Source organism: Elephas maximus, chromosome 18, assembly GCF_024166365.1.
Source record: "Elephas maximus indicus isolate mEleMax1 chromosome 18, mEleMax1 primary haplotype, whole genome shotgun sequence".
Lineage (NCBI taxonomy): Eukaryota > Metazoa > Chordata > Mammalia > Proboscidea > Elephantidae > Elephas > Elephas maximus.
In genome coordinates this window covers 70,965,035-70,992,452 of record NC_064836.1, presented here as the reverse complement: position 1 = coordinate 70,992,452, position 27,418 = coordinate 70,965,035, and the positions used below count along the sequence as shown (strand labels likewise).

The window sequence follows — 27,418 nt, the reverse complement described above, 5'->3', positions numbered from 1 at the left end:
CATGCCCTCAGTAAGCTGAACACTGTCTCTGAGAGTCTGTCACCTCCACTGCTTCCATGTTGACCATGTGGATAACTTCCGAGGACATTCTGGCCTTTCTTTTTGGTGCATTGCTGTACTCTGGGTGTTGATGACACTGCCATAATCTTTGTTTTCTTCTTTTTTTTTTTTTTTTAAACTATTATTACTTTTTTAAGTGTACTTTAGATGAAGGTTTACAGAGCAATTTAGTTTCTCATTAAACAATACACGTATTGTTTTGTGGCATCGGTTGCCAACCCCACGACATGTCAGCACTCTCCCCTTCTCGACCTTGGGTTCCCTGTTACCAGTTTTCTTGTCCCTTCCTGCCTTCTCGTCCTTGCCCCTAGGCTGGTGTGCCCATTCACTCTTGTTTTGTTTTATGGGCCTGCCTAATCTTTAGCTGAAGAGTGAACCTCGGGAGTGACTTCAGTACTGAGTTAAAAGGGTGTCTGGGGGCTATGCTTTGTTTTATTCTTAGCAGAGAAAATTTAGTTTTGATTCCATGGAAAGGGGAGAACATTAAATAAGCTAGTTTTCAAAAATCATGCTGACATTCAATTCACATCATTAATTATTGTTGAGAAGTCTACAGTATTTTCAGCCAGCCAATCAAGACTAGCATTTACCTAGTCTTGGGCATTCATCTGCCTTCAGGCACAAAAGCTTCAAATAAATACCCAAGACTTGGTTTGGAGCTCAAGGATGATTTATCCTCCTTTTTTTTTATCCCATGGGCACTTGACTACACTTTTGTATCTCCTTTTTTTTAAACTCTGAAATTCTCATTGTTTATCTGGGATTGCATTTGGTCAGTCAATTCAGGTCCCCTTGTTGAAATATCCCAGTGATTTCAAGCCTTGTCAGAGGCCTTAGGTTCTGTTCCTTCACCATGCATTTCAGTTTTCTACTTTTCTTCTTAAAGCTTGACTTTACTGCTGGAGGAAGAAGGTTTTCCTTTTCTTCATCCTTAGGTGGACTGCCATCATTGAAAAGAAGGCCAGCCACGTCATGGTTCCTGTCACAGTGTAGGCAAGACCCAAGAAAAGGCCGCTGCCTCTGCTCCACGTCAGGATGGGAAAAACAACTGCTTTTTCTCCTTGGAACCTGGTTCCTGGTGAGTCTCAGATGACCTGGTCAGGATTTGTCCCAGCACTTCTCATCTCCACCATTGCATATGCTGATCCCTTAGGCTGAGGCATGTGACACCGCTGCTTTTGTAGGTAAAACAGGGCTGAATATTCGATTGCATGTGGTTCAACCTGACCTTTACCGAGCAGTACTCGGTATCTGGCTGGAATAGAATTAAGTCAAAACAAGCTTTCTTTGTGTGTAGTTATAATATATGAAAGAGAATTCTGATGCAGATAGATCTGAATGACTTAAAGACAACTAAATAATGGGAAAAAATTATTTTAATTTCCTTGGACAAACTCAAAGAAATTAAAAGGATACTAATGGTTTCACAGCAAACTTACATTTTTGTTTATGAATCAGGATAGACTAAAATCCTTACCAGGCTAAGGTCTGAGTTCCTATCTCTGGAAAAAATTCTTAAAACAAAAATATGAGATAGATGGCAAAACATTTTTGGTGGGAGAGTCAAAGGTAGGTGCGTCCTTTGGGCTCTGAAAAGCCCAGCATCCCCCATTGCTGGGGAGAAAGTGTTTGAAGTGGGTTTGCTATCGTTAGCATTTTAATGATGTCATTTTGATTATGCATGTGGTCTGAAATTTTTAAACATCTGGTGTCTTTTGTAAACCAAACTAATAAACAAACAAAGGCTTCTCATAGCAACGGCACAGGACAGAGGCTTTTCCCAGCAAAGCTCTTAAAAGGCCTCAAATCACTTGGCAACGTGCTATTTAAAGACAGAAAGAAACTTGTTAGGAAAGTAGTCTCTCTTTTTCTGTTACATAAAAACTCCTCCTTGTCACCAGGACCTTGGGTCCCACCTCGCCTCATCTGCCTGGCTGTTTTCTTCTGCCCTCAGTTCCATTACCGGGTCTCTTCCCCACACAGAGAACATCTTAGAAGCTGTAGGCATTTTCTGCAGCCCAGACTGAGTTCTTCTTTCTACTTGTACGTTGGCCAGTCCTTTGGGCTGGTTGGATATTACTCACACCAGGGTCAACACAGGCAGTGCAAGTATAGGACTGAAGCTCAGGACTGAAGTTCTGGGTGAAAGATTTAGATCTGAGAGTCATCAGCATTAAAACAAGGCTGTGAATGAGGTCGCACAAGGACAGCATGTCCAGAGAGAATATCCCTCGTGTGGAACGTGGCCTCCCTTCGTCTTGCTCTCAACCCCAGCTCCATGGGCTGTGTTGGGAGACAGCAGAGCATGATGCTTTTTTTGTTTCTTGATTACAGCTATAACTGCTTTACTAGTAACCCACTCACAACACAGTTAAAAGGATCAGGAGCTCCAACTCGAAGTACCATCATCAAAACCCAGTGCCATTAAGTTGATTCCGACTCACAGCGCCCCCTACAGGAGAGAGTGGAACTGCCCCATAGGGTTTCCAAGGCTGTAATCTTCACGGATACAGACTGCCACATCTTCCTCTTATGGAGCAGCTGGTGGGTTCGAACTGCTGACCTTTTGGTTAACAGCCGAGTGCTTAACCAGTGTGCCACCAGGGCTCCTATATATAAATTTAGAGTCTCATGTTAAAGCGTATGTCCCTAACTTGGACCCTATGTCCATAACCAAGGTGTTGACTTCTACTTACCGGCTTCGTACTAGGAGGGGACAGACCAAAGCATCTCCAGTGCAGAGCTCCGAGCCCTCCTCACTAAGTTGGACTGACCGGACTAGCCCCTTGAATGTGAGGAACCCTGGTGGCACAGTGGCTAAGTGCTCAGCTGCTAACTAAAAGGTGGGCAGTTCAAACCCACTCCCTGCTCGGTGGGAAAAAGCCGTTGCTGTCCGCTTCTGTGAAGATTACAGCTTGGACACCCTCTGGGGCAGTTCTGCTCGATGGTGATTTTTTTTTATGGGCCCCTGGAGTCCAGGACTCCCTTGATCTGTGATACTGGTACCCGTTGCTGTTGAGTTGATTCCGATTCGTGCGGACCCACGCGTGTCAGAGTAGAACTGCTCCATAGGGGTTTCAGTGGCTGGTTTTACAGAAGTAGATCACCAGGCTTTTCTTCCAAGGTGCCTCTGGGTGAACTTGAACCTCTAACCTTTCGGTTAGCAGCCAAGTGAGTTAAACATTTGCACTACCCAGGAACTCCTTGGTCTATGATATTTTTGCCAAAATTAAAAGTTTCTATAATCTCTCATGGTTTTTAGATATTTTCAGTCCATATTCCAAATTCGCTTCTTATCCATTGTCTCTTTATTTCCATGGTACTCCATCTCATCCCATTCTGTACAGCATGCTTCCTCTCACTTTTCCATCTCCAGGCTCAGTGTTATATGATCTTTCTTGGGGGACATAAATAGTTCTTCCCTATTCATCCATAACTAATTACCTGATACTACTATTAACATGGAGCCCTGGTGGTGTAGTGGTTAAGAGCTCGGCAGTTCAAATCTACCAGCTGCTCCTTGGAACCCCTACAGGGCAGTTCTACTCTGTCCTATGGGGTTGCTATGAGTCGGAACTGACTTGATGGCACCTAACAACAGCACCGTTATTAATATTCAAGTACATACAGTAGAGACAAGCAGCTATCTGGTGATGGAATGACAGTATTATCTGTAAGAATGATGCATTTCTCCCTTCTCTTTTTTTTGCATACATATTTGATGCAGAGAATATAAATGAATGGAATAAAATAATTCAACAACCATTAGCCAGAAGGACACCAATTTTCCTTCATCCCCAGAAAGAAAAGTGGTATAAAAGGATACTGTAGGTTATGTTGAAAGTGTAATTCCCAGCAGGCAAACCTTCCGTAAAGTACTGTATTCGACTGAGGTGACGGTAGTTTTCTGAAAGTGGGGAAGGCTGCTGCCCACATCCACACGATGAAGTCACTGTTGACAAAGCTGTGGGTTCCCGGACCCTCTGCATCCAGGTCATAGACAGGCTTGGGCCAGCACGGGGGCTCTGTGGTTCCTGTGGGAAGAAAATGAGGGACGTGGCTGAGAACAACCATCAGCACCCTTCAGTTTATCTTTAGAGTGTGAAGAATGAAAGAACATCTGCATTCTTGAGGGAAGACAGAAATTAGACTTAAAAAAAACTCTGTGTGTGTGTGAGCTACCTGAGCATGAAACCATTAAAAATAACAGTTATAAGGAACTTAGGGGGGAATGCTCATCATATAATTCATCAGAATAAAAAAGCAGAATGTCAAATTTTATGTACATTATGTTTTCAACCATATAAAATCCATATAAAAAACTGATACGGCAAAGTGATTATGGTGGTTGTATTAGGGTGATAACATCTTGGGAAAAGTATTTTCTTTAACTTCACTGGAAATCCAAAGAGAGGAAATTAAAAGAAGATACTGTAACCTCTAAAAGAGGTTACTATTTAAAGAAAAAAGAGTGACAACCATCGATGAGGTAGCAGAGAGATGGGAAGGCTCACTCACAGTGCGTAGATGTGTGGATCGGCAACACTTCTGGGCAACCTAGGAACAGGCATCAAAAGCTTTACTATTTGGCACACAATTCGGTCCCAGAAATTCCACTTCAGGACCTGTACGGTAAGGAAATGAGCGGGGATGTGCATGAAGCCCTAGTTCCATGAATGTTGACTATAGTGCCATGTCTAAGGCTCAAAGCTGGAAGCAGGGAGTAGGAATTGGTAAATAGGAGGGGTGCAGAGCAAAGATGTTCCAAAGTTGTTCCAAAGCCAGGAAGCCTGGTAGGTCTGCGTGCTGCAGGTACGCTGGAAGACAGGGCCGAGGGTGGTGCCAGGAGAGGAGCCTGTAACGTTTACCCCTATTCTCATACTGCTGCAGTGGGCATGTCTGTCTCTCACTGTGCAGGAGGCTCCTGAGAACAGTGTCTTCCTCATCTTTTTTCCACGAGCAGTTAGTATTGGGCCTGGCACGTAGGAGTTATTTAATAAATGTTTAATAAAGGAATAAACGATTCCAATTACTTTGATGGAGAGATGTTCATAATAAAAACCATACTAAATTTTAAAGAGCTAGTCAGCAAGAGTGTATTATTGGTGAACTTTTTATTTCCTTAAAGCTGGTTCTACTATTTGTTGGATACCAAAACGCTAACAGGGAGCAACTCTTTCTCAACTCTGACTACTGACTAAACTTCTCCTAAAAGAAATCCAGACATATTTCTAAGTGTGGGCTGTGGTGCTTGTGCCAAGTCCAGCTGGATTAATCTGCTGAAGCGTGTACTTACACTTCCTTGAGAAATAATCCTTTGCTGGAGAAATTTTCTCTGCAAACATTGTGGGGCCACCTATTTTGGTAAAAATAACACCTTTCCCAAGACTTTGATCGTTGTTGCTTTGATCAAAATCGAAATTGCCTTTGGTGCCTGTACTGCAAACCTCACCTTCTCTCTATTCTGCCTGGAGTGCATGACCCAAGGCAATGTATCCTATGGGCCACTGACATGATAATCACCCAGGAAGCTTGTTAAAACTTGCAGTTCAAGCATGCCTTCCCATTCTAACCCCTGATCTCACCCCACCCAGTGAGCCCAGAGACTTTGAGGAGCATGCTTTAAAAGGCACCAGCTTCCTTCATTTCCAAGTTCAGTTGGGCCATTGATATTCATCCACTCATTGAACAATACGTATGTCTTGATTGCTCCCTATGTATCAAGCTCCAGGGATACACTATTGCATAAGATTCAGTTCCTCTCCTCAAGGAATCTACAGTCTGAAATGAAGGTATACAAACAGACAGCTACAGTATAATGTGGTAATTCTTACAATAAAGGTAAGAAGGAAAGGCAACAGTAGCTGAGAGACAGCCAAGAGCTTCCTGTGATACAGGCCTTATGGTTGTGTGTTAAGACAAAACAATAGAATGTTGCTGAGTTCATCTAAAAAACTAGCAGTTCAATTATAGTGATCATATATCCCGGTTTGCCCAGGATAAAAAAAAAAAAAAAAAAAAAAAAAAAACCATTGCTGTCAAGTCAATTCTGACTCATAGCAAGTGTATAGGACAGATTAGAATTGCCCCATAGAGTTTCCAAGGAGTGACTGGTGGATTCAAACTGCTGATCTTTTTGTTAGCACCCATAGCACTTAACCATTACGCCACCAGGGTTTCCTTGCCCAGGATAGCCCCAGTTTATGTCTGATGTCCCAGTAGCCCATTTGATTTAGCATTTGTCCCGGACCAATAATGTACATGTAATTTTAATTTCATCCTATCAGCTTCTGCCATGGTCTCGGTTAATAGTGTGTGAGACACCCATGTGCAGTGAATGGAGCTCTCATATTAACATGTGCATATATATATATAGATATATTTTTTTTTACATGTGAAAGACAACCAAAAACACTTTCCACCAAACATAAACAAAACACTGTAAGATAGCATGCAGGACTCTTACTGATAAGAACAAAGAATGCTTGGACACTAGCAGCTTGGCCCATCTGACTCCTAGCTGTCTTAGATGGGGTTGGGGGAAGAAGTGATGCTACGATCGCTGCTGGGCATTTAACATTCCAGTCGGTTCTGCTCTGGCTTCTGTTTTTGGCCTGTGAGATGTGAAAAGCTGCCAGGCTGCAAGTCAGTGGGAAACACGGAAAATGATAGGTGAGGTTATGCCTACGTGAATGTGTTGGAAATAGATGCTGGCCAGTCTTGTTGACAATATTTTGAACTTTCTTGCAACAGTCGTTTTGCTATTTATTATATGATGTAAATATATAATGATTTTGTTATCAGATTTTTATTTTTCATAAATCCTTGTAGTTACAAAAAAAAAAAAGAAGCATGCATGTTTAATGGAAAATTAAGTATAGTTTCTCGAGAAAGTCGATGATGAATGTGATACTTGCAACATTGGTTGACATTTACCACCTAACATGGGAACCATGGTGATATAACTAGCCACATGAAAATCAAAACACACAAATGTGTTTAAAAATATCAGAATTGACTTTAAAATTTGTAGTTGTTTTTAAAAAGATTATGTCCAAAGAAATGCTTTCACTGGCACTGCAGAAAGCTGATTTTTATGTCATTGTGTAAACATGACTTTTCATGGGTCAAATGAGTGTCCTATATCAGTGTTTCATTTTTCAGTTTCAGTTTTTTTTTTTTTTTTTTGTAACCGAAGAACAACTTTCAAGTTATTGGCCCCATTAGCACAGAAAGAACTTTGTAAGTAGTCAAATGAGGCTAGTTTTAAATGTCTTCAGATGCTTCAAATAGAAAAATAAGATAAATTAATTCTAATAATGGCTTGATTTTCCCCCCACCTCATGGATCAAAGCAAAGCTTTTGGAAGTTCAATCTCTGAAAGTTAAACTTCTGACATTATTAAAAATATTACTTTAAATTCAGTTTAAAAATTCAACAACCAAGTTCAAATTGTTTGGTTTTATAGTGATAACGCCACCCAAGTTTGGCAGAGCACAACATTAAAGATAATATTCTTTGTAAACTGTGGAATTTTATAGAGAAGAAATGTACTCACAGTTGATTGTGGAATATACGTAATTCACAACTGTATCCAAAAAAGCTATAATAGTCTTTTAATCAAAATAAGATCAATCAATTAATTCTTATTAATCAAAATCAATATTCTGTTAATCAAAATAGTAGTTGTACAAATTTACAAATATTTTTCGATATTCACAGAGAAGCAGAAGTACAAAACTTTCAGAATAACACTGATATTAAAGAAATAGTTCAGCATGGCAGTATATGCAGTCTCTTTGTTGCTCATCATAGATCAAAATTTTATAAATAAGCCTTTAAATAATCCTTTGTGTATCATCTGAAGGGTTCTACAATGATCTTGAGCTTTTTTTTTTGTAAATGAGCCCCATAACTTTTGGTTGCATTTTATTTAAAAAAGTTTCCAAAATATATAATGCCAAAAATTTTAGTTTTTTAAGATTGAGTGAATTGTGATGACTGAAAATCAAGCTTCCAAACAGGAAGATATTGAAATTTGTCCTGTAAAAGTAAGGGAATAATTGAACATATTGCATAATCAAAGTTCACAACCTGTACACAATCAAATTCTTAAATTTGATAATTGTGCTTTGGAATATCTCGACTTATGTGAAGACTCGTGTTGAAGCTCCAATTTTTAACTGGATAAGATTTGCTTCTCTATTAGAATAAAGTGACATTGAGAACACCTAAGATTTTGTAGCATCTAAATTTGGTAATACCCTCAGAAGAATTATAAATAGAGAGTTTTTGTGAAGTAAAAAAGAAAGTGTCTATGAAAATATTTGACATAAAATATTAGCATATTTCAATACAAAAAAATTGATATTAAGAATATCTTTCATTTGGTAAAATTGGTTGTGAGCCTAATAGATACCTCAGCCCCTACAGAGTATTTTCTCAGTAAAAAAACATTAGCTCAAAAGAAAAGAATCAATTAAAGGAGTCAGCAATTTAAAATCATTAACCCTAAAATACAAGTTTGAAAAAGACTGTAGACAATTTTGTGAAAAATTAAAAATAATAAAATCATAGTAAAAAGAGTAAATTCTTTAGGAAAATACACGGACATGTAACAAAGAGAGATACAGCCACAAAAGTATGTGAATGTGTACCAGAATAATTATTCTCCTTATGTTATCTGTCAGTTTGTTGTACTGTGGGGGTTTGCATGTTGCTGTGATGCTGGAAGCTATGCCACCAGTATTTCAAATACCAACAGGGTCATCCGTGGTAGACAGGTTTCAGCAGAGCTTCTAGACTAAGACAGACTAGGAAGAAGGACCCCGCAGTCTATTTCTGAAAAAACTGGCCAGTGAAAACCTCATGAATAGCAGCTGAACGTTGTCTGATATAGTGCCAGAAGATGAGCCCCCCACGTTGGAAGGCACTCAGAATAAGACTGGGGAAGACCTGCCTCCTCAAAGTAGAGTCGACCGTAATGATGTGGATGTAGTAAAGCTTTCGGAACTTTCCTTTGCTATGTGACATGACTCATGAACAGAAACAGCTGCAAACATACATTAATAATTGGCAGGTGGAATGTACAAAATATAAATCTAGGAAAATTGGAATTTGTCAAAAATGAAATGGAACGCGTAAAGACTGATATCCTAGGCATTAGTGAGCTGAAATGGATTGGTATTGGCCATTTTGAATCACACAATCATATGGTCTACCACGCTTGGAATGACAACTTGAAGAGGAATGACATCATATTCGCTGTCACGAAGAACATTTCAAGATCTATCCTGAAGTACACTGCTATCAGTGATAGGATAATATCCATACACCTACAGGGAAGACCAATTAATACGACTACTATTCAAATCTACACAGCAACCACTAAGGCCAAAGATGAAGAAACTCAAGATTTTTACCAACTTCTGCAGTCTGACGTTGATCAAACATGCAATCAGGATGCATTGATAATTACTGGTGATTGGAATGTGAAAGGTGGAAATGAAGAAGGATCAGTAGTTGGAAAATATGGCCTTGGTGTAGAAACGACGACGGAGATTGCATGATAGAATCTTGAAAGACCAAGGACTTCTTCACTGCAAATACCTTTTTTCAACAAAATAATAGTGACTATTTTTTTTTTTTTTTATAGGCCTTGCTGGATGGAATACACAGGAATGAAATCAACTACATCTATGGAAAGAGATGATGGAGAAGCTCAATATCATCAGTCAGAACAAGGGCAGGGGCTGACCGTGGAACAGACCATAAATTGCTCATAAGCAAGTCTAAGTTGAAGCTGAAGAAAATTAAAACAAGTCCACCAGAGTCAAAATACAACCTTAAGTATATCCCACCTGAATTTAGAGACCATCTCAGGAATAGATTTGATGCATTGAACATTAATGACTGAAGACTAGACGAGTTGTGGGATGACATCAAGAACATCATACAGGAAGAAAGCAAAAGGTCATTAAAAGGAGAAGAAAGAAATAAAAGACCAAAATGGATGTCAGAAGAGAATCTGAAACTTGCTCTTGAACATACAGTAGCTGAAGCAAATGGAAGAAATGAGGAAGTAAAAAAGCTGAGCAGAAGATTTCAAAGGGCACCTTGAGGGGATAAAGTATTATATAATGAAATGTGCAAAGACCTGGATTTAAAAAGTCAAAAGGGAAGAACATGCTCTGCATTTCTCAAGCTGAAAGAACTGAAGAAAAAAATTCAAGCCTTGAGTTGCAATACTGCAGGATTCTAAGGGGAAAATACTGAATGATGCAGGAAGCATCAAAAGAAGATGGAAAGAATACACAGAACCACTGCACCAAAAAGAATTGGACGACATTCAACCATTTCAGGAGGTAGCACGTGATCCAGAACCAATGGAACTCTTCAGACAGGGATTGGACTGGACAATGGGATGGAGAGAGATGCTGGTGAGGAGTGAGCTTCTTGAATCAGGTGGACACTTGAGACCATGTTGGCATCTCCTGTCTGGAGGGATGATGAGAGGGTAGAGGGGGTTAGAAGTTGGTGAAATGGACATGAAAAGAGAGAGTAGAGGGAGGGAGCGGGCTGTCTCATTAGGGGGAGAGCAACTGGGAGTATGTAGCAAGGTGTATATAAGTTTTTGTCTGAGAGACTAACTTGATTTGTAAACTTTCTCTTAAAGCACAATAAAAAAAAAAAAAAAGAAGAACCAAAGGTACTGAAGGAAGAAATCCAAGCTGCACTAAAGACATTGGTGAAAAACAAGGCTCCAGGAATTGATGGAATGCCAACTGAGATGTTTCATCAAATGGATGCTGTCTTAGTCATCTAGTACTGCTGTAACAGAAATACCACAAGAGGATGGCTTTAACAAAGAGATGTTTATTCTCTCACAGTGTAGTATGTTACACGTCCAAATTCAGGGCGTCGGCTCCAGTGGAAGGCTTTTTCTCTCTGTTGGCTCTGGAGGAAGGTCCTTGTCCTCAATCTTCCTCTGGTTGGGGAGCTTGTTGGGCGCAGGGAACCCATGTCCAAACGATGTCCTCTGCTCCTGGTGCTGCTTTCTTGGTGGCTTTCTTGGTGGTATGAAGTCCTCAACTCTCTGATTGCTTTCTTTTCCTTTTATCTCTTGAGAGATAAAAGGTGGTACAGGCCACACCCAAGGGAAACTCCCTTTATCCTGGATCAGGGAGGTGACCTGAGTAAGGGTGGTGTTATAATCCTACCCTAATCCTCTTTCTTTTAATCCTCTTAACATCAAATTAAAATCATAAAATGGAGGACAACCACCTATGGCCTAACCAAGTTGATACACACATTTTTGGGGGGACATAATTCAATTCATGACCGATGCAATGCTGAAAGTGTTCACTTGTCTGTGCCAAGAAATTTGGAAGACAGCTACCTGGTCAACTGACTGGAAGAGATCCATATTTGTACCCATTCCAAAGAAGGCAATCCAACAGAATGTGGAAATTATTGAACAATATCATTAATATCACACAGAAGTAAAATTTTGCTGAAGATAATTCAAAAACAGTTGCAGCAGTACATCTGCAGGCAATTGCTGGAAATTCAAGCTGAATTCAGAAGAGGACATGGAATGAAGAATATCATATGGATCCCGGCTGAAAACAGAGAATACCAGAAAGATGTTTACCTGTGTTTTATTGACTATGCAAAAGCATTCTACTATGTGGATCATAACAAATTATGGGTAACATTGCAAAGAATGGGAATCTAAAACACTTAATTGTCCTTACGTGGAATCTGTACGTAGACCAAGAGGCAGTCATTCAAACAGAACAAGGGAATACTGTGTGGTTTAAAATCAGAAAAGGTGCACATTAGCGTTGTATTCTTTTACCATACTTATTCAATCTGTCTGCTGAATAAGTAATCCGAGAAGCTGGAATATATGAAGAAGAATAAGGCATCAGGATTGGAGGAAGACTCTTGAACAACCTGAGATATGCAGATGACACAACCTGCTTGCTGAAAGTGAAGAGGACTTGAAGCACTTCCTGATAAAGCTCAAAGGCTAAAGCCTTCAGTATAGATTACATCTCAACATAAAACAAAAATCCTCACAAGTGGACCGATGAGCAACATCATGATAAACAGAGAAAAGATTGAAGTTGTCAAGGATTTCATTTTACTTGGATCCACAATCAACGCCCATGGAAGCAGCAGTCATCAACTGACACATTGCACTGGGCAAATCTGCAGAAAACCTCTTTAAAGAGTTAAAAAGCAAAGATGTCACTTTAAGGACTAAGGTGTGCCTGATGCGGCCACGGTATTTTCGATTCCCTCATATACATGTGAAAGCTGGGTTATGAGTAAGGAAGACTGAAGAAGAATTGATGACTTTGAATTACGGTTTTGGCAAAGAATACTGAATACACCATGGACTTTCAGAAATCTGTCTTGGAAGAAGTACAGCCAGAATGCGCCTTAGAAATGAGGATGGCAAGACTTTGTCTCATATACTGTGGACATGTTATCAGGAGGAACCAGTCCCTGGAGAAGGATGTCATGCTTGGTAAAGTACAGAAACAGTGAAAGAGAGGAAGACCATCAATGAGATGGACTGACACAGTTGGTGCAAGGATGGGCTCAAGCATATCAACGATTGTGAGGATGGTACAGCACTGGGCAGTGTTTTGTAATGTTTTTTTACATAAGGTCGCTAAGAGTTGGAACTGACTCGATGGCTCCTAACAATAACAATGTTATCTTTTAATGTTTAGATAATAACTAAAGAAGTTCCTTTAAGCTGATGTAATATACACGTTATTTTAATTTTTGAAGGAATTGCATTTCTGAAAGTAATTTTTAATATAATTGTTTCATAGGTCCTCCCATATAATAATGACAACTTGTTGGTCAATAAATAAAGATTTCAAAAAAGTATACAATAGTTGTTAAATATCCTTTTCACTATTAAAAGGGCATCAGTTTATTCAATAAATTACAAGGTCATTCTAATTACAAGCAATAAGTTCATTAAAATATTACCTTTTTCCTAATAGTATATTGGAAGAAGCCAGGGCATCAATAATATGTTTCTGATAGGTATGTGATGGACGTGTCCATAGGGGATAGGGAAAGCTGGAGCAGAAAGGCGGTCAACAAAAGAATAAAGAAAGAGGAATCATAAATATCCCCCCAAACATTAAAAGAAAAAATAGGTGATTTTCAAAGCAGAAAAAAATGCCCTTGAGAAGTTGCCTTATTAAATATGTGCTTTTTTACAAATACTGGGAGTCAAGGACACTCTATCCTGCCTTTAATAATCACTGGAAGGGCTTACTCTCCTAAAAAAGCTATCAGTTGACGAGGTGTCAGTCAATCATTTGAATGGTATTCCTTCCATTCCAGCTACGTGCCTGGGAGCGCATCCTGCATTGAAGATGGAAAAATGATATAGAAAAGGCACATTTCCTGCCCTCAAGTAAGCCAGTCTAGCTGGGGAAGAAAGATGGGCACACACATAGAAATTGTCAAGTGGATGATTCACTTTTTCGATTTTATAATATATGTTAAAAAAGCCAGGTAAATGCCAGTACGAAGGCCTACTATTACTGTTTGTCTTTATTGCTTTACCTCAGTTGTATACCTAACATCTGACTAAGCACATAAAATGGACTGCAGATTGTTCCCACAGCAAGTGTATCAGGCTGTCTTTATTTTGATCACAAATACGTAAATCACAAGATGCCTCTTAAAGCTCCTCTTGGGAAACAGTATAACACAGTTGATGAACAGTCCAGGGTGAGTTACAATCATCTTGTCGTTTAAAAGCAAATCTGCTCTAAGGGAAGTAAAAAAATATTTTTATGGGCTTGAAATGAGTTATTTGCTTTTTTTTTTTTTTTAACCACTAACTCAGGTGGTTGATTTGTGCGGTTTTGAAAGCTGGCTTCTTGTCAAAAAAAAGTTGTTTTTTTTTTTTTAAATTTAAATGGGGTATCAAATTCAGTTTATTTAAAACTAATGTGAGAAATGAGAGAACTCTTTCATCCTAATTTTTGGAATAACTTAGAGTGTTTAGAGCTTTTTAAAACATAAAGCTTTTAGAAAACATTTTTAATGGTTTTTGATACTGGGGAAGTAAAATCATGTGCAAAGTGCTTCTAATAAAGTATGAGTAAACTTCATAAAGCGACCAAAGTATATGATTGTGTCTCTGCCCTCAAAAAGTTTTCGATAAAATTGTGATGACTTATAGGCATAAAAATTAAATAATACTATCAGGCAGCCTGTAGAAACTGCTCAATAAATGAAAAAGTAAAAAAAAAAAAAAAGAAAAAAAATGTTCTTGTGAGGAGATATGAATATCGAGCTAGTGAATGGCTCCCACCTGCAAATGCATTAGAAAGATTACTGGAACTTGGATTCTTGAACTTGACGTATTTATCCGTCCACCACATAATTCCACTCCTTAGCATTGGGACTTGGTTATGTATAGATGAATTAAGGTTGTATGAAAGAATAATGGTGTCTGTAAGGAAATTAAAAATGGTGTCAGTCACAGATGCAAGCAATTTTTGCCATCCTTGGAAGAGCAGAACCAGACACAGCAGAAAAATAAATCAGGGTTTTAGCAGACTCTCAACACACCTACATGCCATGGATGCTAAAATCACGACAACATTCTTTTTCCTACCAAGGTCGATCCAATTATTGAAAAATATCTTTATGCTTCATTTAACTCATGACTACTCCTTCAGGTCTCTGGCAAGGGAGGATTTATCTGCAAATGAAATACCTTATGTCAGTGAACTGGGGTTTAGGCCTATACTGAGAGAAAACAAAACAGCAAGAAACAAAAACAATGCTGCTCAGCTGCAGAGGTGATCATCTGGACCTTTAGGCTGGTGACATACTCTCAGAGGAGGGCACCGTAGGAGAGAGGAAAAGTCACCTACCATTGAACATGCCGTTGGCCATCGCACCGCAAGGAACGGTGGGATTTTTCAAATGGAGAGCAGTTTTCAACATCCTGCATGCAGGATGGCACAGCAATGACAAGTGTTTTTGTGATCGCTTAGAATGTTGAAAGTGAGAACACTGGCAAGTAAATCAACCCATGCTGATTTATTGGCGTGGACAAGATTGCGATTGCTACTTGCATTTCCCAGGCTTCTGCTTCAATTAGGATAGGAAATTTCTGGGTTTTGAAGATGTGTGTGTGTGTGTGTGTGTGTGTGTGTGTGTGTGTGTGGTTTTCCCCCCATGGGGTGCTATGAGTCAAAATTGACTTGATGGCACCTAGAAACAACAACAATCAAGATACAGCATGCCAAAAATGTCTGTAGGAAAGGACTTTACCCTTGCCTGGCTGTACTAAATATTATACCATGTTATGCTGGAACACATTTTAAAAATCTTTTTTTTAATTAAAGTATTACTTAAATTCATGAAAGTGCACAAATTGTGAGTATACAGCTAAATGACTTACCACAGTGAATCCATCCATGTAACTACCAGAAGACACTTTTGCAAAAATTAATTTTTTTATTATCCTTTAGATGAAGGGAAACCCTGGTGGCGTAGTGGTTAAGTGCTATGGCTGCCAACCAAAGGGTCAGCAGTTTGAATCCGCCAGGCCCTCCTTGGAAACTGTGGGGCAGTTCTACTCTGTCCTATAGGGTCACTATGAGTTGGAATCGACTCGACGGCACTGGGTTTGGTTTTCTTTTGTTTTTTAGACGAAGGTTTATAGAGCATATTAATTTCTCATTAAACAATTAATGCACATATTGTTTTGTGACATCGGTTGCCAACCCCACGACATGTCAGCCCTCTTCCCTTCTTGACTTTGGGTTCCCATTACCAGCTTTCCTGTTCCCTCCTGTCTTCTCGTCCATCCTTGCCCATGAGCTGCTGTGCCCATTTAGTCTCGTTTTGTTTTATGGGCTGGACTAATCTTTGGCTGAAGGGTGAACCTCAGGAGTGACTTCAGTACTGAGTTAAAAGGGTGTCTGGGGGCCATACTATCGAGGTTTCTCCAGTCTCTGTCAGATCAATAATTCTGGCCTTTTTTTGTGAGTTAGAATTTTGTTCTGCGTTTTTCTCCAGCTCTGTCTGGGACCCTCTATTGTGATTCCTGTCAGAGCAGTCAGTGGTGGTAGCTGGACACCATCTAATCGTGCTGGACTCAGGCTGGCGGAGGCTGTAGTACTCGTGGTTCATCAGTCCTTTGGACTAATCTTTCCCTTGTATCTTTGGTTTTCTTCATTCTCCCTTGCTCCAGACAGGGTGGGACCAGTAGAATATCTTAGAAGGCCACTCACCAGAAAACACTTTTTAAAGAGGGTAGCTAAAGATAGTTTGGTTATTACTGTCACTTAATAATGGAAGTGTGGAAAAGGTTTCCTTCTAGCATGCTGAATAACATCTATCAACAGTAAAAATTTGAGGAGCCCTGGTGGTGCAATGGTTAAGCGTTAGACTGCTAACTGAAAGGTGCGGGTTTGAACCCACCAGCTACTCCGAAGGAGAAAAGACCTAGCAATCTGCTTCCGTAAAGATTTCAGCTGAGAAACCTTATGAGGCAGTTATATTTTGTCCTATAGGCAGCTGCCGTCACTAGGGTTGCTGTCACCCAGTGCAGTAACTCATGGTGTCATGCTCCGCCCCCCATGGGCAGGCATCTCTCCAGTGCCCAGCGCTGTGGCCCGGTTCCCCATGGCTCCCTACAGCTCCTCCCCTTTCCCATTGGTCAAGGCAGAGACCTTCTTCTCCACCTAATGGCGGGCTTCATGGCCAGGCCACCTGCACCCTGACTGGCGTGTCATGGGTGGTGGTGATGAGTTATCACACTGGGTGACACCAACCCTAGTGATACTACTGCCTTGGCAGCCCCTCCCCTCTTTTGGACTGAAATATCCACCTGGTAAAAAAAAAGAAAAAAAAAAAAGAATGTTAAATTAAATAGTCTTACCCTTATATCCTTACCCAGCAGTTGGCTATCACTTCTGGATAGAATGTATCGATGGAGGTTCTGATAGAAGCCATACAGTTTGTAGTACATATAAACATTACCCTGTATGGGAAAAAAGCAAAAAGTAAGAGAAGATAAGAAAAATTAACTGGACTATTAATGAACATGGACAGATTTTTTTAAAAACTAGAAAAAATTGATGGGATCTGAAATTTCTTCATGTCAAATAGAACCCTCCCAATCCCCCCACTCCTGGAAATAGTTTTTTAATACCCGTGTTGGTCTATACAGAAGTATTAAAATAGCTAAAAAAAAACCCATTTTTGATGTTTTTGTAGGCTGTTGCATTCCTGCTTTGAAATTTCTTTATAAACAGACTTTGTATTTTCAATACATAACATCTGGTTTTACAAATATTGTGTTTCCCATTGATATTAGAAAAAATGCTTTGCTTAGGGTTTGTGGTAGGCATTCCAGGTCATGGGACTTCCAAGCAAATCCATGAAACACGACTTAACATGGAAGGCACTGAGCGTCTTTATGTGCGTGTGGATACTGGGATTATGCAGCACATGGGACTAGAAGCTCCTTGCTCCAGGTGTTTTTGTCTTTTTATCGCTAGGGCCTAGCACAGTACCGGGCATATTGTACTTGGTCAAGAAATGGTGAACCATTTGCTATGGACAAAAAGATGAAATAATTCATTGACCCAAAAGAAAGAAGGTGATTTTCACCTTAGCAACAGGTAGCCTTATTACCTGTGAGAGATATGCCTTTTCATGTATGTTGTCACGTGAGCCTGCTGCATCACAGGTTACCACCATGGTTCTGTCTTTGTGGAGGTTCTGCCTTTCTGATTGCATGTCAAGGTTCTGGAAATCCTCCAGGCACAAATAGCTTTCTTTGACAGACCTGATGCAGATTTTACTAACAGCACATATGACACAAATAAAAATGTAAAATGTAGCTGTTTATAATTAATTAGCTACCACCAAAATAATGAAGGCCTGCATCAAAACTTATGAAAGCCTAACTTTTATTACATGCCTCCCATATGTTAGGGGCTATATTCAGTGCTAGAAATACAAAACCATTCCTTTACAATCCCCTGAGTAACTGATTCTCTTGCCCTATGCAAAAATAGCATTTTGGAAAGGCTTTTGGTCCTACTGCCTAAGGACCTCTAGGAGAATAAAACCAAACCTGTTGCCGTCAATTCAATTCCAAAACAATGACCCTATAGGACAGAGTACAACTGCCACGGGGTTTCCAAGGAGCAGCTAGTGGATTCAAAGTGCCGACCTTTTGGTTAGCAGCCGAGGCTTTTAACCACTGTACCACCAGGGCCCCTCTAAGAGGACGAGTATGGAAAATGGGAGCTTGTACCCACGGTAGGCTGGGAAAAAAGGTCATGGTAAGAGTGGCTGGTTACGGAGAACAAGAGAGGCAGAAGAGCTTGGTCATTGTAGGAGGAAAATCTCTGAACACTGAGCGGGGAGCTGCTGGGCCACAGAGGCAGGCGGGCTGCAAACTAGTAAACAGAAGCTCGGGAGCAAAGGTGAATCAGCCAGGCTTGTTTTGGTGGCGCGGGAATGACTGATCACTTTTCCTTACCCAAAGAGGGAGCCTCTATTGTTGACCCATAACTATAGAAAATATGAAATCCACAGAAAGGAATGTACCATACATTTTCTTGGAAGCTAAAAAGGGAATTCTACTTAACCAAAATTATATGCTTATATAAATGACAAAATAAACAGGCAGAGAATACTCTCCACGATAGTTACTGGCATGTGTTAACTTCTTTTCAATGATTCTTTGTCTAAAGATTTACCTTAACCAGGCCTCCAAGGTCATCATCTTTTCAATTACTTCTGGAGACACAAGGTACTCTATGGTACTGACTCTCCCTGAATTCAGCAGTATTTCGTACAGGATTGCTTTGTTTAAGACAGTCTAGGGTGGAGTCATTGGTTGGGCTCCAGCATTCGTAATGTGTGATAATAGGTGAGCCGAATGAAGGCCCAGTGATTGCCCTAAGTAGTCTGATTGAGTTTTTATAAGAAAAGCTCCGTCTGAAAGGAATGGTTAGCAGCTGGTAAAACACTTCATTTGGCTCTGGAGTTTCAAAGGACACAGACAGATGGAAGTTGTAGACCTTTAGGGTTTTATCATTAATTTTTTTTTTTCTTCAAATAATTTAAGCAACATTAACTTTTACTTTAAGGGGCAGGGTGGTGGGTGAGGGAGGCAAGAAAAGGCCCAACTGTAGAGAACTCAAGTTTAGGCCCTTATTGAGAGAAAGCATGAAAAACTCCACTTACACCACCCACTGACTTGACACAGATTTCACTTATGACCCAAATACAATTATAATTTATATCTGACTTACAAAAACAATTAGAGCTAGTCATAATCAATACAGATGTATTTAGAATATGACAGATACTATCATGCTTTCATCTGGGATCAAGGGGGAAATAAGAAAGGGGGGGGAGTAAAACCAAAACTTCCTATAACGTGAAGCCGTATAATTTAACGGTTTATCTTTCCTCCATTTGTTTAATCATTCAGCAAACATTTTCTGAGCATCTACCATGTAAAATATACTGTGTTATGCCTTGTAGAAGGAAGATCAACTATGTCCAATACGCTGCTGGGGCACTAAGAACTGACTGGAGTGGGTTTAAGAGAAAATGGGAAGAGAGGAATTGGAAACAGCCAAGATAGATGATCCTTTTCAGAAGTTTCGTGCTAATAGGAGAAAATATGAGAAGGTTTTTGTCTTTTTAAAGATGACTAAAATAACACATTTGTATGCAGCTGGGAATCATCCAATAGTGTGGAAATCTGATGATGTAGGAGAGGAGAGAAATGTTAATTTCTAGTGCAGGTGAGAAAGGATGGCATCTACCACACAAGTGAAGATAAGCTCCACTTAGAGGCCTGGAGAGTTCACCTATGGTAACAAAAGGGAAGGGAGCGTGTGTGGTGCAGATACTCGTGGGTGGGCAGTTGTGGTTTGGTGTGTAAAGCCTGGTCCCTACCCACAGGGAGGTTACTATAAGTAGAGGAAATGAGTCTTCAGGAAACCACAACAAATGATTGTAAGTCTCATAAGAAGAGTGGAAAAAGCATTGCCAGGATTCAAATGTGGGCAAATTCTTGCTGGAGACATGAGTGAAAGGAGGTACATGGAAGGCTTAGGGATATTAGGGTTTTAAGACAGGATGGCATCTTGATCAGTGGCAGCAAGAGGGGAGACTTTCTAAACAGAAGAGGCAGGAACCTAGCGAGATGTGTTCATGGAAAAGCAAGTTGGCCAGATTGCCAGGAATACAAGGTTTTCGGTGGACATAAAGATGAAAAGGTAGCAGGGTCGCAGAGGTAGTAGTACTTGAGCAATTTGAAAGAGCTATACTTTTTTTGGGGGGGGGGGTAAGATTCAACTTTCTTTTGCAAATAATTGTTAGCTTAATGTGAGGAGGAAGCAAGGGTCAGGAGGGCAGTCAGGTAGCTCTGATACTAGACCAGGATGCCTGAACCAGAGTGATGACCAAGAGATGGAGAGGAGAGGGTGGTGGGTGAAAACAGTGTCCGCATGTCAGAGGCTTGGATGTAAATGGAGAGAGCAAGGTAGAGTCAAGGAGGAGAATTTTGCATCTGGCTGATGTGATCTTTCACTGAAAGGGAAATGAGGAGGGTTTTTCGGGAGGTGACAGTAAGTCTGGTTTTCCAGAGTTTGATTCTGAGTAGAAGCAGAGTCTTGAAGTGGAACGCTCAGTGGGCTGCTCAAGAGAAGGCCTGCATGGACCTAGATTCATCCCTGTGGAGTCATCCATGAAGGGAAAGGAGGGAATGGCCAGGTCAGAGAGGCCGACGCTGCGGAGGGAGAGGTGCAGAATCCAGAGGACAGGACCCTGAAGTACACTGGAAGAGTTGAAAGGCAAATTTTTCACTTGATTAAGTCTTGACTACCAGGTAAGACTATGGAGGCCATGAAAAGGCACTTCTCAAATCTCCTGCTGCACAGAGCATAACTGAAGGATAACCCCAGCTGCTGTGCTTTGAAATAGTCTCAGGGGTTTGTACCAAGGCCAGGCTTCCCACAGCTGCTCCCATCCAGTGGCTGAGCGCAGGAGGGATACTGTGGCATTCTTCTTCCTGGGAGAGGGGACTCCTGATGGGTGTCTTGGTGATTCCCTGTCAGCTTTGCTGAAAATTCGTGAAGAATGCAATGCAGCCTAAGACTTTTCTCCCTCCCTCCCTTTTTATCTTCTTTCCTTTCTCCCTCCCTCCCTCCTTTCTTTCCTTCCTTCCTTCCTTCCTCCCTCTCTCCCACCCTCCTCGCTCAGTCCTACCCTCTCTTTCTGCATTCTTCTCTTCTTCCTTTTCCCTTTCTTACTTCCTCCCTCCTGCCTTCCCTTCCTTTCTTTCTCTCTCCTTCCCTCTCCTTCAGGGTCAGGGGCTCTGACAACTCTCTCAGCCTCCACCTCTTCCCTTTCCATTTCCCCTTACAGGCATTTCCCCCAATAAATCTCTTACATCTCTAATCCTGTCTTGGCGTCGCTTCTCTGAGGTCCTGGACTAACGCAAGACTTTAATCAGCCCAAGAGTAGGGACTTGTCCTAATATTTCTTTGGCATTCCTCACAGTGCCTGGCAGCCAGGCCAAGAGTCTGCGTAAGGGATTAGGCAACTGAATGTGTAGGATGATCTGAGAGACCAAAGAAAGTTCCACCAGGTGTGTGACCCCTGACGTGAACTCACTGTGTGGCCTTGGCCAAGTCACTTAACCTCTTAGCACCTCAATTTTCTTACTAAAAAACAAGTGATTAGATTAAGAGATCTCTATGGTCCTGTCCTATGCTGACATTTGGAGTAAAACCTGTTTGAGTGATTATAAGAATTATGTTTACAAAGTTGGGTAAGTAAAAAATTTTGAAACAGAAGAAACAAAGGGGAAGGAAGACTAAAACACCCCAAAGGGGGAGGCATGAGGCCAACACTTCACCTTTACAAGAGCCCCTGCCCCTCTCTCCTTACTATTTTGTATTTTCAGTTTTGGAAAGCATTTGGTAGAGAAAATTGTGAATTTTCTGCCAAAGATAAATAGATCAACATAAAGCCAGTTGAAATCTCTTGAATTTCATTTACTGGCATTTTCTCTGGAAGGTAAAAGGGAACAGTGCAGGTGCATTCTTTGTCAAAATTAGAGGCATTTTCTGGCACGTCTGCACAATTTGCACATATTTTTGTATAATTTGCCAGGCAGGGAAAAGTTATTAATTAAAAAGTTACGTGCGCATATATTTTAAAATTCAATCCTCGAGTGCACCAAAGTCCTCAACTGCCTGAGTCAGGGGCATGGGGCCTGGGACATGAATAAAGAGGTGTCCGCCACGCAGGGCGAGAGTGTTTGAGGGGACGCTCGAGAGGGGCAGGCTTCTCATGGGATTTCATTTTGGAACCTGGCAGCACTCCGCCCCTGGCCTCGAGTTCCGTGTTGCTATTGCATACTTATGTAACCTCCTGTGATGACGTCTTAGCCCTTGATGGTAAAGAGGTGTCACTAGGAAGGTATTAGCCCATGGCTCACGAGAACTGGGCTTACTGCCTGAGTCTAATCAGCTTTATGAGCAATCATTTCACTGTTGTTCCATTTTACTGTGCGGCAAGAAAATAGACTAGTGAATTATCCTACATGGCTTCTAGAGGAAGTTATTAAAAATGACCAAACATAGAAAGAAGTGTTTACAAAATGTAGAAGTATAGACTTATGTGGAATAATTCTAATTTTAAAATGCTGTTACATTCTGGTTTTGAAAAGTAAAATTCTGTGAAAAATAGCCTAGTGGACTTAATTTTTTTAATTGTTGTTGTTGTGTGCCGTGTGTCCCAAATGGGCTAATTCTGTGTGTGCTGGCTGAGGGACGCAGTTATGTGAACATTAAAGGCACAGCCAGAAGAGGAGTGAGGGGCTGTGCACCCCCATTATCCTCACAGGAAACACTCATCTCAGATGTCTTGGAGGCTGTCATGGGGTGCTGCTATGGGCTTCTTCTGCTTTTTCTTTAATATTTTGGGGAGTAATTAGAAGACAACAGGAATGGATGAGAGAGGGGTGGGGTGGGAGGAGGAAAGAGGGGCTTGCTCCTTGGTAAGGTGCCAATAGATTAGGGTTTTGGGGGAAAGAAGATCACCAAGAAAGACGAAATTGTGAATCCTTGTGAAGCCACTGAGGATAATAAAGCCAAACAGGTAAAGTGTGAACACTAAATTTTAGCTCAGTGAACCAAAAGCCAAGCCAAACCAGTTGACGTTGAGTTGATTCTGACTTATGGTGACCTCATGTGTGTCAGAGAACTATGAAAAGACTACTTAGCTGCTCTTAGATGCTTATATTTACATAAATACTTTAAATATACAGTAGGGCTTGAACTAGTACAGGAAATATTTATGCTCTTTTCTGTTTGTGAAGGGAAATTTTAATTGTTACGGAGCATTAAAGAACAGGGTTGTATCCTAATTGAGATAGCACACTAGGCTTCCGAGAGGGAGGCATGGTTCTAGACTTGGTTGTGCATTCAGCCAAACTCTGACCTTGAGTTAAGTGCTTAACCTGCAGAGCCCACATTTTGTTTATCAGCTTCATGTCATATAGCAATTAATTGATCAGTAAGTTTATGTTTTGCTTCTTTAATCCAAGTGTACATTCTACTCCATGGATCCTGTTGAGGTTCTCTCAATGCATTATCAAATGATATTTGATTAGATGATATCTAAGGTGCTTTCCAGTTCTAAATATTCTGATGAGGAAAACACAACTTTTGATCTACTGCCTACTACATCTATAGAAACAAGCTTCAGGTCGCTGCTCGAATGGCCTTGCAAACCCATAGCTATAAAATGAGGGCAAATATCACAGCATTTTGGCATCCTTGCTTCAAGTGAACTGAAAAGAGGATACTTCCTTGTTGTGGCCCAGGGCTAAGTGAGATGAGGAAAGGCCAGCTCAGAATTCTTTTCTATTAGCCTGTGCTTGCTCAGGTTGGCCTGGAGTGTGTACTTCATCTTATACTCAACACAGTGAAACATTTCCATGTGGAAAAGGTACTCTCAGGGGAAAAACCAAAACACGAGGAGCCAGAAAGTCTTTCTTCTGTGGTAATGGGGCAGCTGTCCCATGACCACCAGGTGCTGGCACAGACACCCACTTTCCAGGCCACCAGTGGGGGCGAGCCACATCTCCATTTGTCCCAATCAGTGGGAGGCCAGCTATGGGGAGGCTGATGGGGGCCAGTCAGCTATGGGGAGGCTGATGGGGGCCAGTCAGCTATGGGGAGGCTGATGGGGGCCAGTGCAGGGAGCTCAGTCCCAGCGTGTCCTTCAGTGCCTCACAATCCTGGAATTCTGGCTGACCCATTCCACTATCTTCTTGCTCTTCTTTCAAAGAAGGTGATACACTCTAAAGACACATAACGCAGAATTTTGGTGTCAGAGCAGGCTGGGGAGCTGATTAGGCGCCATGCTCATCTTTGGGTAAGGTAAGCAAATGGCGTCTCCGATTCTGAAAGCCCTTCCGCAGGGCAGCCATTTTGTCATCAGGAGATGTCTCCTCACATGTCCGCTGCGCTGGCCCTGCCCTGCCCAAGAAGCCTGCTTCCTCTTGCTCTCTTTTCAGTGGGGAGAGACAGCAGCATCAGTCCTTCATATAACGGAAGCATTTAAACCACTCCTTCGTCTGCAAAATCCCATTTCTTTCTTCATATTTAATCTCTCATCATAAATTTTACTTTTCAGGATCAGTTTCCTGTTTATTTTCATGAAATTCCTTCAAATCTCCCCCAGCCACTCCTCTGCAAGCAGAGAGATATATTTTGGTAACACCAAGTAGATAGTTTCCATAGTAGCAAGACCTCTGTATTCCTTTCTTTCTCCTCTATATTTAGAAAAAAAACAGAGTATAGGTCATCCTAGAGGTCATCAGCTAGGCAGTCCTGGCCACTATAAACAAGGCTTGAAGAGGCTTCTTGAAGACCAAAATGTGGCTCACATTCTCCCTGAAATTCAACTATTACGATTCAATCTTAGGAATTAGGAAACTCCTGAAAGGTTGGCAGATAGAATACATCCAGAGGCACCTCGGTAGGAAGCCTGGAGATCTGCTTTCAAAAAATAACAGCCATTGAAAACCCTATGGAGTGCAGTTCTACTCTGAAACACACGGGGTTGCCATGAGCCAGAATTGACTCAAGGGCAACTGCTTTGGTCTTTCACATTCACCTGACCCTGGAAGGATTAATATATTGACCTGGAACGTCATTGACACTATAGTGTGAATCGGTTAATTTATTAGCAGAATTCTTTTGAGAGCAGAGTATAATAAATGAGCGGCAGGAAGAAGAGGCTGGTGTTCTATTATGGAGAAGAGAAGGGTTTACATGTCAGACTGGGAGACTCACACGGACTTAGGAGCATTTAATACCTGGAGCGCTAAGCTGCCAGGGAATGGGAGGGGGGAGCAGAAAGTGGCAGAAAATATAAGTGGAGAGATAGTACACCGGGAGCATTGTGGGGAGGGGTGGGAGCTGAAATGACATTTTACTCTTAGTGGTCCTGTTTGCCTTAACCCATTCATTCAGTAAGCACGTGCTGGGCAGTGTACAAGGAAGGGGTTGGGGAGCCGGTGAACAAGCTCTCTGCTCTTATCCCACACTACCTTAAACCAATTCTATCATTAATTTATTGAAGACAGGAACCGACTCTTACCCATAGAATTCTTAGCATATTCAGATACTCATAACTATTACATCAATGTCGACAACTTGGCGTTCATCATAATTCTGCCACTAACCTTGTGGGGAGAGGAATCAGATCAGTTTTCTGTGGCTGCCTTCAGAGAAGAGCTCAGGCGTGGTTTGGGATGCCCAGTAATCTGCTCAGAGCTGATCTGGATGGAGAGTGTATCTAATTCATTAGATTGCATATGGGCGTGGCTGATCTAGTTCTCGCCTCCCCACCCCAGACCAGCTTCTGGAATTCTCATCCTCCCACAGCTTGCTAATCAACTTGGCAAAAGGCTTGTGCGTGAGGGGTGCACCCTTAATTTCAGCCTTTCTCACTCGCAGTACAACTTGGTGAGTCTTCCTAAGTATCCATACTAGAAAGACTTGGGTTCTTGCCTTTCCTAAGTTAATGTTGTCAGAGGAAGTTCATTTCCAAAAAGAAAGACAAATACTTGAAAGCAGGCAACCTTGAAGACCTGTATCTTTCACTCCTCACGTCTTTTTAGCAATATGATTCGTGGGTGGTGGCAATCATTTAGCCTTGCCTCCCCTACTCCCACCTCTATCAGTCGCTAGCTCAGTCCTCTGCCAGCATAAAAACTTCTGACTTTGCCAGCCCTTGTACACAATTTTTGTTTACACAATTATGACCAGCAGAAGAGTGACTGTCCTGGAGAGGAGTCAGGATGAACAAAGCCACCACACACAGGCCCTGTCACTCTCTGCAGCCATGCCTGCCGGCTGGAAGAGGGATGATCCAGTCTTATCTCGTTCCCTGTGGAGGGGCTTTGTTCTCAAACTGACCACTCCCATTTACAGTCCCAGAGCTGGATATTCTTAGAAACTGCATTAAAAATGTATGAGGGGACAAACCTCTATCTCCTGGACATCCTTTGCAGACAGTGTGAGGATGATGCTCAGGGCACGGCAGGCTAATCCTACAGCAAAAAAGCTAGAGAAGACGCAGGGGCGGGGGCGTGGGGTCGAGGGGTGCAGCCAGCAGGCGGACAGCTGTGGCGGCTTCGTAGCAGTGTTGTCTGGCAACCTGGACGGGCCATCCTGGGGTCTCACCTCCATTCTGGTCCTGCAGGTGACTCAAAAGATACACTTTTGGGACATGTAGAGCATTACCGTTTATAGTAATACCACGTAATGGTAATATTAAAATTGTTACAAGTTACGTGACCCTTCCTTTGCAGTTGGCAAGGCCTTCTGCTTCCTGGAATTATTTACTAACCAGATTTGGTGTTCAGCTTGGGTGCAGCCCTCTTCAATATGCCATTTTTAGGTACATTTTTCTTAAGCTCAAAAAGGCTGTTTTGCAAAAATGCCATGCCACGGAGGAAAAGTCCCCAGCAAGGCCTGTTAAAACCTATGCCTGGAGGCACTGGGAAGCAGTTACAGCGGACTATTTCTGGGATGTGGTGACTAATCAAGGCAAGCCCCTCCTGAGAGGGGGAGAGTGGATATATCTTTAATAGTTTGCCTAAATCCTTGAAGATTAATTAAAAAAAAAAAAAAAAGGGCCGTTAGCTTTTTTTTTTTCTGATACGGCTGTAGCCTAACGTGAGTACAAGCTAAGCGGGAAGAATGCTCTCAGATTACAGCTGACTTGGCTATTCATC

At 41.4% G+C, this 27,418-nt stretch overlaps 1 protein-coding gene across 1 annotated transcript; it reads right to left on the bottom strand.

Annotated features, from left to right (window-relative positions):
• Positions 1–862: 862 nt before the first annotated feature.
• On the bottom strand, positions 863–26,870 carry LOC126061432 (cell cycle control protein 50C-like). Its single transcript, XM_049857975.1, is given in 9 exon segments — positions 863–1,144; positions 3,887–3,963; positions 3,965–4,094; positions 14,420–14,560; positions 14,988–15,031; positions 15,033–15,061; positions 17,006–17,107; positions 22,162–22,270; positions 26,665–26,870. Coding segments are annotated over 9 exon segments (1,029 nt in total). The 3' UTR covers positions 863–953.
• Between the last annotated feature and the right edge of the window lie 548 nt (positions 26,871–27,418).